Consider the following 18,702-nt stretch of genomic DNA (forward strand, 5'->3'; position numbering starts at 1 on the left):
CACGTGTGATTACTCCACTCGCTTTCGGCTCGTTCCGCAAACCTTACACTAGCCATATTTACAAACAGTGACGTAACATACTATTACGTGCTGTAGCTCTTCAAATGTTTGATAACTTGATATGAGCCATGAGCGCAGCGAATGTGAAGGGTATTATTGATATGATATTACATGCCGAGTATCTGAGAAGCAACTGTATCCACTGTAAAGTGCAAAGGTCTATAGAAATGACAAAATGACATAAAAACAGCATTCTGGATTATCTTGTATTTAGTCAATGTACTGCCTCATTGTGTTAATCTCATTGTGGTGTTGATGATATTTTAATTCTTAAAAATCCCAAACTAATTTAATATGGTGTCTAGAGACGGTGTCTCTCAAAAAATCAAACTTTGCACAGTCTTGGCATTCATGAGAAATATTGAACAAATCTCACCAGCACATTCAAACCAAAATAATGCCCAGAACACACAAAGTCCGTTTCACATAATAAAGAAACGACTCCACACAACACTCTCATAATTTCTGAATGTAAACAGCGCTTAATATCAAATATCAAATATGTTTCCGTTAAATTTCGTAGCGCTATAAACGAACAAAAATCACTCATAACCACACATAGCACAACGTTTGATCTCTCTGCGTGTATATATATATACTGTAGGTATAGTATAGGTAACGATATAGGTATACTATACAATATTATCCATTTTCGTACAAATATAACCGAATAGAGGCTGAGATGAAGAAATAATTTATTGTAAGTCGGTTTAGTGTAGACTCTGATTGTATACTCGGCACACAGTTTTTGGCATTAATTCCGCTCTGTTCGATTATATTTTTGTGATTTTTGGTGTGAATTTTTGGTGCAGTTTTTTTTTGTTTGTTTTTATTATTGTTGGAAAATGCTCTGGATATGTGTTGATATTAACATGTAATATGTTGGTGTTATGAGTTGAACATTAAATAAATTTGATTTTATTGAAAACAAATAAAATTTTCTGTTAGAAAAAATTATTAAATTTTCTTGAGTCTGCGGAGGGAAAAGAAAACTAAAAAAATTTTCTTTTAATTTTTTTCGCTATCAAAAAGTACAAAATAAAAATTTCATTCAAATGTGTGATGAGAACAAAAGAACTAATTTCCATACAATTGAACGTTCGATTATGACTGTGGTGTTATAACAAATAATCAAATAGCCAATTCATAATAATTAAAAGAAAAAGTGATCCCCCATCCCAAAGTGTAATATAATTAACAAACAAACAAAGCAAAAAATCTGGATCTCTAAATTGGAATTAGAAATTAAATTAGTAGAAACGGTGAGTATTTTCGCGATTTGAATTTTTTTTAAATATTTATTACCGTCACTGTTACCGAAATGCCAGAAATGATAAACAAACATTTCGTTTGTACTAATTGTTTTTGCCAAAATGAAATAAAAATTTGTGTTGAAAGTATAAGTAGCAACAGCAGCAGCAACAACAACAACAACAATAAGAACAACAACAAACCGATCTCTATTTAGTCAAAACAGCTGTTTTTGTTAAAAATAAAAAAATTGGTAATAATTCAGACAAGAGATGAGACAGATACACATCATACATCGGTTCCGTCTGACGTTTTGAATTTGTTTTCCTATTTTAATAAGAGGCAATATTAAGAGTATTTTGAAGATAAAATATGAAACACAAAAGTGTATCTCAACGATTGTTAAGCACTTAGTATCTATACCAACTGTTCTCGGAAAAGCACTCACATTTTGATGTGCCTCACGACTATTAATAATTATTATTTTGTAATGTGAGGTGTCTTTTGTGTCTATCTCAACAAATAAATTGTTTCGTTCAATAATACAATTGCTGTTCATGATATTTAATAAAATATAATAAATATCGACACGTAAATGCGGTGTGTGAACTCACTTCTTATCAAATTATTATATACGGTTCGATATATTTTACAACAAAAACTATACAACAGAGACAGATTAGGTTAGTCGTCGTCGTCGTCGTCATAAAAGTGTAAAATTTTGTATGAAATGATTGATTCACTTGAAATTATTTATTTAATTTTCCGTTTTGAAATGTTTGTTTAGACTACGTCCACGTTATATTTATAAGTATATCTAACCGAAAGCGCAGCCAAAGACATTTTTCATGTAAAAGAATATGATTTAATTGAAGGTCTTTAGGCATGCGGTTTACTCTTTTATCGGACTAGATATTTTTTGTTTTGTTGGTAAGGCCGTCGGTTCGGTTGCGACACCGAAATGCATTTAATTAGAAAATGATGAGGTGGTTGATTTTATTACCAATTTGGTTGTTGATTAATTGGGACCTCACTAACTTTTTTACGCTGATGGACTTCCTGTCCTTTCTGTAACTGACTTTTCTATCCCATCAACCATAGTCTATTTTTTCGTACTCAGACAGAACTTTGTGTAAAATGAATAATCTAAAGTTCTACAACACACCTCAATGTATCCCAGATACCGTTTCACCAAGCACACAGTCCTCATCCGCCTCGAGTAATATTATGATAGCGGCATGTCTCGTTACGCATGAGTATTAATCGGAAGCTTGAGGGTTGACATATTTTTCTTAGATTCTTGGATATATCCACCCGGTAATTAAGGAAAGACTGAGTCTGTAATTTAAGCATGTCATGAATTTTCCACTATGTCACTCAGTGTTCTAGGAATATTCGTCAAAATTTTCAACGCGATTGTTTTAGCTTATAGAGATTCTTAACGAAGTGGCCTCCCGACAGTTCTCTTCTCATATTTCATAATCTATGTCCAATGTGTAATAATGCAACTAAACTTTATTTCATACAGTGCCTATTATTTGTGAAATTTTCGAAATTTGTTAAATTAGAACTTCACAAAATTCTGCAAGATTTCGTTATATCTTCCAATATTAAATTTTTAAGTTTTCGGTAAATTTTGTCGTTAAATTTCCCAAAACTAGGCATGGGCGATAATGATAATGATTATAGATAATTATCGATTATCGATAATTATCGACTTTTTTTTTCGAAAATTATCAAAAAAAATTATCGATAATCGATAATTATTGATATTTTGATAATTATGAAGATATCGATATTTCGGTCCGAAAATCCGATATTTATCGATATATTCTGATATATCGGTATATTATCATGAATTTTCAGATAAATATCAAAATATCGATGTTTTGATAATTATCGAATTTCGATATTTTGATAATTATCGATAATTATTAAATTATCGATAACGATACGATTAATCGATTATCGATAATTTCTTTCGATTGATATTATCGATAATTTTGAACGTCTCCCATCCCTACCCAAAACGTCGTGAAATTTCGTTAAATATTTTAAATTTTGTCAATTTTGCAAATTTTGTTAATTTTCGCAAATTTTGTTAATTTTCGCAAATTTTGTTAATTTCTGCAAATTTTGTTAATTTCTGCAAGTTTCGTTAATTTTCGCAAATTTTGTTAATTTTTGCAAATTTTGTTAATTTTTGCAAATTTTGTTAATTTTTGCAAATTTTGTTAATTTTTGCAAATTTTGTTAATTTTCGCAAATTTTGTTAATTTTCGCAAATTTTGTTAATTTTCGCAAATTTTGTCAATTTTCGCAACTTTTGCTAAATTTGGTTAAATTTCATAAATATTAGGCGCTGAATTCATGGTCACAATGTCATTGAGTGGATCTATTTCGGTAGGATTTTAAAAAAACCATCAGAAGCAATGTTCACTCTAGTTGTCAAGAGAACTTTCTGTTTGATAGTGATAATCCGCATACGCCACATTTAGTATTATTGGAATTTCCAGTTTATAGTGAAATGATCCAGAACTTAAGGAAAATTCCAAGTCTATTGTTTAGGGACTGTCCATAAAAGATGTCTGCACGTTTTTGTTATTTAAAAAAAAAAATATTCCGTTTAGTCCTTCTTGAGCGATACGGAGGCGGTAAAATTTGTCACGCGATCATTTCAGCCAATAGACACTCTCAACAGAGTGACAATCCATGAAAACATTTTTCTAATTTCTTCAGTATTTTTTACATAAATTGTTGTTTTCTAGCGACTGTCATTGTTATTACTAAGATTTTTTTAAAAGCTCCTAATTCTACCTAATAAACACCACCCACAATGCATGAACGTGCGAATCAAACAATTTATCTCTTTTTGTATAGCACATGCATAGAACAATTACGTACGCAGAGATACAAAGTCAATCTCAGTTCATTAAACCTATTGTCTCAAACTTTCAACCTTATCAAATTTTGGAGTAAATTTAGCATTTCAAAATTCTGATTTTTCCGAAAAATAAACAATCATCGTATTGAAGACATAATCCGAAATAATCTGAAAAGAATCGCTTCGAACCGAAAACCGGTCATCACAATACTAACCCAATTTTTAATTGAATTTTAACATTTTATTCGTTTGTTGTGCATGCAAAATTTTGACTTAATTGCATCGCAATCAATTTAATATTTATGACCCAGCAAGTCGGTTAAACTACAGAGTGATCATTAAAGCCAATCCCACAACGTAACGTATCGTGGAAACGGAATAAATAAATTAATTAATTAATGTCGTTGCCGCTCTATTAGAAAAGAGTACTCTCCTGTTTGCGATCAAAATGTTCATTATTTTAATGGTGTACTACTGTGGAGTATTGGTTGTAGATGCGATTTCGAAACTTGAATTGTAACACGATTATACTACACAATCATCATTAGCATTCATATTTCATAAAGTTTATTATCCTCTTTGATTGGACTTTGTGCTTCATTATACACATGATGCATGATATGCGTTACACCATGTATCTTGGGTCCATAAAGTCTTTCGGAAACTGGCAATTTAATTTAATGACCCAATTTCGTAATCTTAGTTAAATATGACGAAGCTAAAACTGTGCAACCATTTAACAGACAAGAGTTGAGTTGAAGAATCGACCACTTTTTTATGAGGGCGATTTTGCATTGACCTGAATGGGTTGTTGTTCGATTTTATTGTTAGAATTCATTCACAAATTACGTAAGTTCTAAAGGAGGAAAGGATGCTTGACATTTTCTTCGTATCTTTTTTGCGTTTGCAAGAAGAGTAGAGCCGGAAATTCGTATTTTTTAACGTACGTAATTTATGAACGGTCCCTGATCATGGACGAATTAAGGATTTATATTTTTGATAAGGGCTTGCGAGCTGCTTTCACCTGAAATGGTGCTCCAACATCTGAGGTTGTGTAAGACCCAGTGATTTTTTTTCACTTTTTAATTTTAATCACCTTTTCGTTTTTATTGCACGCGCCAGACATAATTCTAAAAAAAATCCGTCAAGGTGTAAACGCCAAGCCTTGTACAACAGACACTAGTTTCCTATGTCTTATTGAAAATGAAATCATCAGAAATTTTATTATTCAGAACGGGAGGTGCATGGACGCGATTTACATGTAGCCCTATAACGTAAAGTCACGTTTCTTGGGTCATGTAAGATAATAAAATTGAAAATCAGAAGTTCAACTCATTTCAACGTTTGGTTGTTGGATCTGAAATCGGTCAATAAAGAGTTGTGTACTTGCAGTGAAAGTCAGAGGTTAATCTAAGTCTACCGGTTGTATTCCAGGGCTTATTATTCGGAATTTCAATTCTTAAAATCTAAAAAAATCAAAAAATTCTCAAAAAAATTAAAATTTTCTGAAAATACTTACAAATTCTTAAATTTTAGGAATTTTTAAGAATTCTAAGAACTTAATTCTTAAAAGTTCGTAAAAATTCTAAAATCTTAAAATTCTTTAATTTCCGAAAAAAATCAGAGTAATGAGCCTTGTTGTATTCGGACTATAATATCAGTGAACAACATGAAAGTCCAATCGAAAATCGAACTTGGTCGTTAACGATGAGAATATCATCACTCTTTTTCATTCGTCGTTCCTTTTACCATCCCTATATTTATCGACCAATTTCTTTTAGAACGGGAACGTAAGGGTATTACATCTTTTAATAGCTCAACCGTTCTGTAAAAAATATTCCAGAAATCGTGTATCTTTTACTAACCAATTGGTTCTGCAATACCCCCTTATTTCTGATGTTAAAAACGTGTCTGTAATAAACCGCAATTACAACGTATCACATGTTCAATGCATTGTACGTATATGATACGCTTGTCCAAACCTTTTATTACAACTACGTCGTTAGTTATTACAACGTAAAAAACAATTATTTTTGCAAAAAAAAAATTTGGCGAACAAAATAATTTCATCACCTGACTCGAAATATATCCACGAAAACGATAAAAAAAAACTTGATTGATCGATCCCCGACAGATGATCCAAATAATTCTGAGAATGAAGATTTCATCATCCATCTGCTCAAAACTGAGCCTTCAGACGCTGCTGTATTTTCGTAAGACGTTTATATCGAGAGAAAAAAAACCAACGAATCACAAAAAAACCAGTTCCAGAATAATAATGAATTTGTAACACGTAAATGAATTACAAAAGGGGTTTTTTATCTGCTCTCTTAACAAAAGGCGAAAAAAATATGAATGAATGGGCCAACATTAGCACGACTACTTACACCTATAATTTGAATTCATTAGTTCGTATGGTATATTCGCCAGTTGAGTTTGTAATCAAATTCATAAAAAAAAAATTGTAAAAAAAGTTATTGAAAAGAATATACAGCTCAATTTGCGTAATTCGTACGCAAAGTTTTTTATTTATATTTATTTATGCACAGAACTTTATTTAAATGAATAGAGCATAACAGTAAAAGTTGTTTTTTTTTTCAGTCATACAAATCTACGTATGAATTCTCATACAATAACTGGAAAAATATTACAATGGATTTTTCGCAGATGATATAACGAGCGTAGAAAATAAAAGCCGTCCGTTGTCGCGCATTTGTCTTAGTCCCTTTTCAAAAGAAAAAGAGTTCCTAACTGATATGTGACAATACCATGAAAACCTTTCCTTTGTGTACACTGTGAACACATTCAAATAATTCCGCGAAATTTAAATATTTAGAAAAAAAAAGTTTCCATGAGCTAGAGTAATTAAATGACGGAATTCGCTATTACGTGCACATACACGCATATAAGTGTCGTGTCTGAATGCAAAAGCTCTGAAAGAATCATATTAGAATTTTACTGGTGACACTGCACGAAAGTGGATTATTACTGCATGATAATTTCGTAGTACAATTTGCGGTAGAATCTTTTGTTGTACCAAAAGAAAGAATAACGGAATATAATTGGAAAATTCCAAGAGTTGTTTTGCTAATTACAGACTAAATATTAATTTTAGAGCCATTTGCGAAAGACCACCAAGGATAAATATTAGATTAAAAAAATGTGTAGTTAAACACAAAAAAAAAAGTCAGTCAACAAAACGACGTGTCTATTGTATAAACAAATTAAGTATAATTGAAAAACATCGACATTCACTTAAAACAATAATCATTTACATAACAAGAGATAATGAAGGCGCTAAAAGAAATGCTTGAAACACTGTAACAATGAAATATCGCCGCATCCAACAAATAAAAGACATTTTTACATATCCCTTCGCTTGTTGAAAATTATCTTTGTAAATTCGCCATACTTTCCTTCACCAACGGTGAACCGACGAGAAGAGAGATAGCAGGAAATAATGTTGTCAAAGATAATTCTCAATGAGTAATTTGTAGCCCGAGTCGATGGCAAGCGGAGACTGTCTATCTAAGTAGTATACAATCTTCTTTTATGTATAACATCTGTGATAAAAAGTTTGTCTTCCAATCAATGCGTGTTTTGCATGGAAATTTTAGTTTCGATGTGTGTATAATGGAAATATACATTCACACGTTGACAAGTTAGACAAGTTTCTGAAGGAACATTCTATTGCTGATTATACAGCTAGTTAGTTGGTACAAAGTATAATAATGCAATTGCAGGGCTCCAACTGTTGTCGGTGTTTCTGTTTCTACAGAGAAAGTAAAGTGAAGTTTGACATGGTTTCTGATATGACGGTTGATGTGGTTTGTAAATGATCCCATACAAAATTTGTTTATCAAATGAAAATCTAGATTTTCTGAATTTTTCACACGCTCGCAACAAAAATGAAATGCTAAAATAAAAAATCTAGATTTTCATTTGTTAAACAAATTTTGTGTGAAACCACAAACACTCCCAACACAGAATGCGTGCCAAATTTGACTTTTTGTCTTTTTGTATGGGAGCAGGCTACCCGAAAACATAAAAAACCAGGTTTGAGTTCTCATTTGAACTGATTTCGAACCGAACTCCGACCATGAAACGTTTATTTTCAAAAACTTTAATAAATCCCGACCAGATCTGAAACCCTTTTTTCAAATCAGTTTCAATTTTGTTCGTTAACGCATTAGAAACGGTATGATGTCGAGGTAAAATCGTTAAATCTGTTACTGCTATTGTTCAAAGTACACTGATACTAAATCTTGTACTTCATTTGTTTTAACATTAATTCTGCTATATAAGACCTCATTAACCATAGGTCATTGCATATATTTGTCATCGCTGCCGATAACAAATGTTATAACCATTTCTAAAAATTGTTTCTTGATCTACACAAGACCCAAAAATCGCCTCAAACATGAATCCGATAAAATCAAAATTAAAATCATTGGATCATGGAACACCTGCATCACTTCGTTCCGATGGTTCTTTCCATCGTAAATCAAATGCATAGTGAGATAATTCCTAAATTTGATGAGAATGCGTTTTGATTTCATTGAACTCAAGTGAAACATGTAGGCGACACAAGGTACCACTCATATATAGTATAAGTTATGCACACAAATACGAATGAATTGCAACAATGATCGCTCACTGTTGCCATATGATTATGATATACTAAAGCGAACACTTTTTTTTTCATAATTTTGATTTGCTTCCAGTTCCAACTAATTCACGGTAAAATGCGGTAAACGCAATGATACATACAGACGCATCGTCGTAACGAGAAATCGTTTCAACGCGTGTTTGTTCTAACGTCGCTAGTGTCTAGTCGATCTTAAGATTCTACTCAATTGTTTGTTCTAGTCGTCAACGAAATCGTTTATTTTCATATTGTGTGTCGTGTGCGGAACACTTTTGCGTGGATTAAGTTGCTCTCATTCAAGGTTTCGTAATGAAAATCGATTTTGGGTGTTTGGTCCGATTCTATGTTACTGTTTGAAGAGCATTAGAATCATTACAATCCAAAGCAAGTAACACAGTTGATGTGAAAAGAAGATCTTTTTTGATTGTATCAATGTGTCTCTGCGGTAGTACAGTATGATTTTACGTAACAGTATGGAATGATGATTCGAAAAAGCTTTCGTTGTCGACATACAGACGTTCGTCTGATCTTACGTCTGCAATTTATTGACCAATTTAAAATTAAATTTTGTTTGATTCGGTGAAGACCATAACATTTCGCGATCAAAACAATGAAACGAGTGACTCAGTGAGCTGTCGAAGGCTTACTGAATATGAATATTTAATTAGCTTTCCGTGTAATAAAACGTAAAAACATTGAATTCTCAATGAACGGATGAGATGAATAATATTTACCCATCGGCTTTTTTGGTCTGCTCAATCGACGGTGACGAACGTGAAAGCAAAGATTTTTTTTTTGCAAAAAATAATATTCAAATTTGGTCTTCTCAGAAAGGCCTATATATCGACGCATTATACCGCAGAACGTAAGACTCGAGCAAAAAAAGTCTCTGTGGTTTCTCATTACAAAATTGACCTGACAACGGATTTGTTGCGTCTCAACTGATGCGTATAGTGAACGTGCGGCATCTACTTTCTTATCATTCTCATTATTTCCATCAACTGGTCTATGAGTGATTTTTCTACTAAATTCACCATCTCGGCATAAATTTAGATAAATAAATGTTTATTGCTAAGATGCCATCGAAATCGAACGGTGTGGATTTCGAATAGTCGAAGTGGTTACGGTTGCGGTTTTCTTCTCCTTCTTTCTTTCTTCTCTTTACTTTATAAACATGTTCCGAGGCTGGTTCATTGTAAGTAATGTAATTAAACAAATGAATTATTAATTTTGCAGAACGGTCGAACATCATCACCATTAAATAGGAATAATTTATTTGACGAAATTATATTCAGGCAGATTATTAACCTTATCGACAACCTCCAAGTTTAAACTGTTCGCCGTTTTATTTTGTTCGATGACGCGGCCGTCTTCGTATTATATCTAGTTAAAACAGGAAATTGAGAACATACAAAAAATGCTTTCTTTAGCAACAGCAAATATTTTTCAAATCAATACTAACAGCTAAAAAACAACGGCTTAGTGTTATTTACACACAAAAAAAAATCATCGTTGACATCCATCGGTTCTTCGTCAACCAAAAAAAAAAATTAAGAGTTCTCGCGTCCTATATCCGCGTCTATAAAATTCATCAAAATTGTTTGAATTAAACCAACTCGACATTAGATTCATTCATAAAACGAAAATGCTTCGTTCTGCATCGTAAACATTAATTGTAGCATTGTACCAATGTGTGTACACATAAAACACCAAAATGTTCCTAACTCGACAATTTCACCATCTAATTCCTAATTGGTTACGCTGCGCAAGATTATCGATATCAAAGCAACTGTTTTAAAATCGCTAACCTTGCACTCAAATACAAAATCAGCCAAAGTGTTTTCGTTAAAAATATGTTCGAAGATCTGATCTTTATCAATCACTTAACACTTTGAAGAGGATATCAAATCAGTTGAGTTGTTCAGTTAATCATATCTCGACGTTGTTAAAGTGCTTATCGATTACTGTCGGCAAGTTCTGAATTGGTTTAATACACTGTTTGGCAGCGATATAGCTACTGCATGTGAACAACGGGGATGTGCGTCTTTTGATAGTCAGTACTCTGATCGAAATTCCCTAATTGATAGTTACGATTCGCTTAGGAATCGTTCATAAAGTATGTAACACGTGCGAAAGAGATGCAAGATATGGTTGAAAATGGGATAGAAAGAGATGCAAATAGTCGTCATGCGTGTTTTGTATGAAAATATCTTCTTTTTTGTGTATAATATACAGTGTTTTAACAAATGAGTTGTATGTAGTCCACAGTGCCTATATTCGCGAAAATATTTTCACGAATTTTCTCAAATTTTCGCGATTTTCTCAAATTTTCACAAAAAACGTTTTTCAAAAATTTACGAAAATTTGAGAAACTCGTTAAAATTTGAGAAAATTCGTAAAAATATTTTCGCGAATATAGGCATTGGTAGTCCCCGATGGGATTTGTCGAGCCATTCCGGCCTTGCTTAAGAGTTACGTTTCTGCTTAAACTGTTGCAGGTGGCAAGCATATAACCATTATTATTATCGGGTCTATTACTTCCATCTATCAAAGCATTTTTAATAAGTTGATTGAAAATCTTGTACTTCAATTTTTTATAACATTTTTTACATACATAAACAACCATACTATCCAGAGCTTGTCAAAAGAATCCGGATTATCCAACGAACTACTCTATTTTCTATAATGACTCATTTCACATCGTGTCCTTCAATCTACGATTTCTTTTCAGCTGATAATTCCGAAACGTGCAAATGTTTTTGTGCGCGCGTTTACTGAATTTATTTGTCGCACTCCGTTTATTTGATTTAGAGCTTTAGTGCTCAATTACTTTTCAATCAAATTCTCTGATTTTACTTTAAGTTCACCCATAATTTATTAGGTTTTACGATTTTTTTTATAACAAGGATAAGATAACCATCTTAACCTATTCTGATAATAAGCTGACGTGCTGACTGACATTACTTGATTGACACACTAAATCTGTTTTATCTAGCTTCAACAGAAAACTCATATTTCCAGCAGTCATTGACATATTACACTTTCGTTTTATCTCACCGGATATTTTGTTTCTCATTTCAATTATTTTTTTTCTCTCTTTCCATATGCACAAACAGTTTCAAATCGCAATGGCTGACGTTAGAATGGAGGCTTCCCATGAGGATTCAGCATGGACAAAACTACTGAACGGTACAAATACGGTTGCACCAGTCATCATTAAGATCGACGATGAACCGATCAAAAATAACTTAAGCATTCCTCCGACACCGTCAATGGGGGAAAGGAAACCATCATTCCTAGATAACTTTAATCGTTCGTTGCGCTCATCATTTAAGGCTGTTACCGATTCTCCCGGTCCTATTTCGAGGTAAGTGTACAATAAAATGGAACTGATTTAATTGTCGTGTGGTGTATCTGGTACTACATGCATGGTTGAGGAGGGTGCTACACTAGTCTCGTATGTGAATTGAGAACAGTCGTAGCAGAACTGTAGGTACAAAAAGTGTTGAGACACCAATTACTGTGGAAAATTACCGTAGATACTATCATGTGTGGTTTGTGTACTTAACACGTGTTGTACAACAGTTTTTGTTGAATCCACATAAACACCTATGCACAAAGATACAGTAGACAGTCATTCAAGAAACACATTAGTCACTGAATTAGTTCAAAGCACGACATTTTGATTAAAATTCTTCAAGTTTAAGGTCATTCTGATGTTACACTTCGAACATTTTTTTCATCTGTTGACTGATATAGTTCAAACAGTAGACAGTGACACTGTTGGAGGTTATTTTTTGAATATTCTTAAATCAAAACTGTCATAAATAAGAAACAGAAAGCTTAGATTGTCGCAACTTCCAATAAACAGACGGCTTCGAGACATAACAAAGAATGGTTGTGTTTTTGGTTACCAAAATGCATTTGCTTATAGCACTAGTGCCAAAAGAATTTATTTCATTTCATTACTCCATTTCAGTACCCCATTTCGATACTAAAATGAAACGCGAAACGAACACGTTTGGCAATAAAAAATGACGTCGACACTGGCTCGTTTTACAATAAACAATTTTTTTGTTCAAAATGCGTCACTCGATGTAATGGAATTTGACTACTTGCTCAAAATAGAACTTTTTTTTTCGTTGTCGGTACCTTAAGTTCGGTACCTTAAGTACGAGCTATTTGTTTACATCTCTTACACACATCAAATCACTTAAATTTATTAGATCGCTGTTGACAATTTTTATACGACGTTTTCAACAGTAGTAGCTTGAGATAAAAGCAATTTACAGCGCAGTGTGTTGTTGATTATTTGGCAATTGTACACATAATTATTCATAAATTAAAATATTATCAAAAATGAGCTGAACATAGAAGCTGCTTCAGCAAACTCTTTGCACATCGGATTAAATATTTAGATTGGGTCGTGACGAATGATTTTTTGTTGTTGTTGTAAATATTTATTCCATTTACCAATTGTTGTTGGATGGATATTGGTTTTATTTATGGTCTTTTTTGCGTTTTTTTTTAAATTTTCAATATCAAACATACTATCATACTATCGAATCTATTACTTCATTTTGGTCTAATTACTTATTTTCATAACAATGACAATATTTTGGCTGTAGATTTGAATCCATTGAATGTAGAAAAATTTAGTGGACAAAAAAGCCTCCGTCTTTGTACATTTGCACCAAAATTAGTCATTGTAAAAATTCGATTTTAAATCTATTACTTAATTTTTTTAACATGACCTCTTGCTATATAAGACCGCATTAGTCAGAGCTCATCGTTTATTCCTGAATTCGTTATCAATAACAGATGCTAGCCGTCTAAGTATTGTAAAGATTGGTACTTTGTATCACGTATGGAATGAATAGAGTTAAGTTATTGAATTAGAATTGCGATTGAAGTTGTCATTTAATGGTTGTTCATTATTTTCCAATTCCTAACAATATCTTCATTAATCCGTTTTATGCTGGTACGGTTTAAGTTTGTAAGTCGTATGCATGCGCGTGTAAGCAGAAGATCTAATGCATAGACTGCATACTACGAATTGTTTGTTTTTACACCCACCGATTACAAACAGCGAAAAAAAGAGTTTACACTGAGAAAAGTCATTTCGTCTGGCACATATAGAAGTGATGTAAGGATAATATACGCCGGAACATGTTATTGCTGAGGTACGCCATTGTATAAAATACAAGTAGCACTTAAAACCTAGTAATCGTATATTATACATGGAACGCGTATGGAAATACGTGTCGCACGTTAATACTCATACATGTCTGGCGTATATTATCCCAAACATTCTCAGTGTAGAACGATTTGTTTGTATAACTCCCCGACACAACGACTGGAAAATCTACTGTATACAAACTAACAGTGGTCATATTACACCTACCACCTGCACGACTTAAACTGAATTTGAAACGAAAAAAAAGAGAAAAGTAAAATGCTCAAAGTGCTTGTTGTCTTTGTGAGATTATACTTCAAAAGTCAAATCAAGTTCCGATGTTTAATTTTCAAAGATTGATTTACGTAAACGAGAAGACTGTAAATATTATTTCCTCAAATCAATAAAACAGTTGGCATCATCGCGCACCTAGACGTTCTCGCTTTTGCTATACAAAATGAGAATCTGCAATTTGTAAACATCCAATTGCTTTCCAATAATCGAAATCGTATGCTTAAGCTGTAAATTAAGCGAAATTTTAATTTATTCGTCGGTTTTATTGAAATCGACAAAAAAAAACCTCTCTGTCCAGAAATAACACTTTAAAGCATAATTAAATTTGCTACTTAACCATGACGCGGTTAATTTACTGAATTTTCCTACGAATAAAACTTACTAAATAATGGAAATAGAATGGAAATTTCAATTCCATTCTTTATGAGTGTTCCGTTTAAGATGTAGAGGTGTTATACAAGTTATGTTGTAACACGGTGTTATGATCTGATGACCTTGCATTGAATGCGATTCGATTGCAATCTTTACAGTTCCAAGCAACAATTAAAAATTTTAATTTATTACTTTCATTGCTTTTTCGTACATTTCGTCCGGCGTTACTTCAAAATGTTGTTGAGATGATAATCGGACTGTGAGAAGATATTTTCTTTGTATCAAATCTTCCGAGCAGACCACAAACTCATATTGGAGGTCCTTCAAATGACCTGACGATGATGGTCCACTAGGAAAGAAATGTCCGATCGGGCAGCACTCCGAGAACTAATAATATTTTCTCAGGCTCAACCTTCTTAAAGGGTTTGATAACATTTAATGATCCATTCGGCATATTTTGGTGCTTCATTGACAGTCATTATACTTCTCAAAGGTTAAAACGTCTTTATGCAAACGAGACATTTAAAGTTTGCACATTATGATGATGGGTTGCATAATAGTTATTTATGTAACAAAAATTGTTGGGAGGTATATTATCGCACTAGATGTTAGATTACCAATCTGAGGCGAAGCCGAGGTAAGCAAGACATCGTATGCAATAATGTACCAGAATACGATTCGTGTTGCATACAACGTTTGATGCAATGAAGAAGATCGAATAAATACCGTAGATAATCTTAGTGTGACTCCAGCAACCCCTTGCAAATCCTTTATCACACTAGTGCGATAAAATACGATCATACAACATTGTACACAGGCGGCGTAACTTACAAATGTCATTACTGAATAGCATAAATAGCTGTTTTGTACAGTAATGGGATGAAAGTAGTGACTAAATGTATTTTCAAGAATATATTTACGCACTAGTGCGAAAAACTGACGTTTGTTAAAATGAGGATCGCACTTAAGACTTGAAATAGGTCAGTCTAAACTTGAAATTAGATCTTATCTGGTCTGACCTGCATTTTATCAGTTCAAAAAGTTAAATGATCTAAATTCGTCAGAACTGTTTGGATCTGAATTGAGGAAATTTAAATTTGAAACATTTTAATCAAAGAATAAGGTTACCTGAGAAGTTACCAGGTCAGATGAGGTTTCAGATTAATTTCAGGTTTCAGGTAATTTCAGGTATTTCGGGTCAGGTTTCAAGTTTCGCCTTAATCTCAATCGTGTACCTAACTTGTGCTTTTCCAGGAATTTGGCCCTTATATTTACACAAAAGTTATTCACAGCTGCTCTGAGGATTTCTCTCACTGATCTGTGTGGGAACAGCAAAAAATTGATAAAAGACTCTGACAGTAAAGCGAACCATTGCTAGTATCGTTGCTTAAAATTTACGATTTCTACAGTTTTTTGTTGTTAAGAGACTTGAACGACATGGTCGATATTGCACATCAATTGATTATTATTCTAACTATAACACCGCCCGAACGCCAGCCAAAGTCAGGCTGGCCCTGGCTTCTGGTACTAAAGAAATAAAAAACCTTAGCTTGTCTAGACAGATCTGCTTACCAATCGGGTCAGATGATTCAAAAATTAGCACGTCACTACTCAATCAACTCTATAGTTTCTAGTCTAATCAATCAAACATTAACAATGAAACAACTACATTACATTATGTATAAACCGAGACAATGGATGAAATTAATTGCGGAGAGCAGCCACAGATCATATGATAAATATTTACTGAACTGTTAACATTCAAATTACCTTAAGCGTTTTTTTCTTCTCTCTTTTTTTCTTTTCGTTGATAAAAGATTATTGTTCGGTCATAAATTTTCGATTGAATGAAACGACTGATTGGAAAGAAATACCAAGAAAGTTGTATTTCAACGTTCATGCTGACTGCTTACGTCAAATCATGAAAATCGACATGATTCATCACATCAGCGATAATACAGTATCAATGGTATGTTCGGTGTATTTTTCTGTTGTATAAATTTTTTGTTTGTCGTATTCGCGAGTCAAGTCAAAAACCACAACCAGAAATAATTGCCAAAATGTTGATGGAAGTGCTGATATACATAAAATTCATTGGACTAGTTTGTGGGTTACTGTCTTATACGTTAAATACATATTTTTAACGCTAAATATAGAATGGAGATGCCGGTCAGGTTTAGCATTAGAGACCTCACAAAATGTGATATATTTTTAATGTTGTAGCAGTGATAGTGAGAATACAACAGGTTGAGTTTGGGGACATAAGTTCTCGTTTCAGGCATATTATAATCTCTCTCTAAAATATTATTCCATTTCAAACGACCCACTTGGAATTATAGGTTTCATTGAAGAGTTTAGTCTACATTCGTTTCATGATTCGAATGTTTTTCGTATGACGAATCTCTATAATCAGCAAAAACAATAAATTCGACAAGGTCTCGCATTGTTGTCAACAGATTTTTTTTCGGAATCTAGCCTCATATGCTAAGCGTGTTTTATTCTCAATGTGAATGACCTGAAGATTATTATACCAATTTCTGTAGTATATTTACATTGGTTGGGCATTTCGCTATAGATACTGAAACGTCATCAAACGAATTCATGTTGTTCAACCAGATAATAGTATTTGGTCGTTAAAATAGGTTGTTTTGGTTAAAGTATTCAATTGCTCAACGTAATGCTATCCATACGTAAACATACTCGAACCCTACTTTGAAGTTCAATACACATAAATATGCCGTGCCTACACATACACACCGTAACTTAAACCGATTTTGTTTTCGATGGTGGCATCATACCGACCTCATTTGTGTTTATGTCACTGCAACTGTTCGAGTTTTTAAAACATAAGATGCCAGAAGTGTCCCAAGAAAACTAACTAATCTTACTTACAGAGCCCGACCTCATTTTGTCGATGTCAAAGCCCGTTTAAGCCATTGAATTTATGTTCGACACCATATAGTTATAGTTTTCTGCCCAAAGTTTTAAAAAAAACCGGCAAGGAACGTTCAGTTCGGTCATCTTTATTACCTTAAGATGCTCGTGGAGCTTTTTATGTAAACACAAAATAAATTTATTTTAACTACATTATCGACATATTGTCACAGTCAACCGAATAATTTAAAGTTATATTATCTTACTAGGGTGTAAATGTGGCCTTTCCATCCCCAGGGAAAACTCTTTACCATCGTCGTAAGGTACAATACAATACACGAGATATCACATTACCTCCCTGGTATAGTAACATACTAGTAGTTGTAGCATAGCCGTATGATGGTGTTAAAGAACCAACTGGTAAAACGGCTGAGTCAAAGTAAGACACAAAATCTGTTGACATTGACCAAAACCGGCTATTGTTTGGTATACTACCAGAGAATTGTAAGAAACGTCACGTTCAATCCAATTCACTACAATCTCTATTCAATCAACATTCGTTACCACATGAGAACGATGTTACGAGCAGGCCCAGACTAGCTACCCAAAGGCGATAGAGCTTGGAGCGCAGAGCTCTAATATTCTGTTCTAGGGTCATTTTGGCGTCAAGATTGAAATGGCGCATCGGTACGTCCGGACATACGTATAATTGTATCGTAGCGTCGATGTCAGATATGTCGAAAAATATCGAAAGTATTAAACAATATGATTGAGGTTAAGGACAACTTAACGAAAAATTAAGTGGGGTTGCGTTGACCAGGACCCTAATGAACATGTTGTATTGTAGTATCAATAGCAATATGAATACGATTAAAAGAATGGACTTTTAATTCTCATGATGTAATTGCAATCCATTTTTTTTTTTCGTTTATAATTACGCATTTATGAACCACCCTGTATCGCAAAATATCGACTTGCAACCCTGTGGCTACACATGAATATATAATCGATCTCATACACAATCATCGTGTAAATCTAATAATAAAAACACGTTAAAGACGGAACATCTGTTTTAATTGTCTCTTGTGTACATTTTGGTACACACAAAATAACACGCCAAAATGTAATACATTGACAATGATT

General features: G+C 33.2%; 1 protein-coding gene across 2 annotated transcripts in view; it reads left to right on the forward strand.

Moving 5' to 3' along the window:
• Positions 1-622: 622 nt before the first annotated feature.
• Positions 623-18,702, forward strand: part of LOC119084427 (G protein-activated inward rectifier potassium channel 3) — a 37,792-nt gene continuing 19,712 nt past the window's right edge. The window contains exons 1-2 of one of the 2 annotated variants that reach the window (XM_037194405.1): positions 623-1,322; positions 11,960-12,210. In XM_037194405.1, the coding sequence (XP_037050300.1) occupies positions 11,972-12,210 (239 nt within the window). In that variant the 5' untranslated portion in view covers positions 623-1,322; positions 11,960-11,971. Of the gene's footprint in view, positions 1,323-10,002; positions 10,039-11,959; positions 12,211-18,702 lie in introns of those variants that run through there. The other variant, XM_037194404.1, reaches the window with a different exon arrangement.

This window comes from Bradysia coprophila, unplaced genomic scaffold, assembly GCF_014529535.1.
Source record: "Bradysia coprophila strain Holo2 unplaced genomic scaffold, BU_Bcop_v1 contig_732, whole genome shotgun sequence".
Taxonomy (NCBI): Eukaryota; Metazoa; Arthropoda; class Insecta; order Diptera; family Sciaridae; genus Bradysia; species Bradysia coprophila.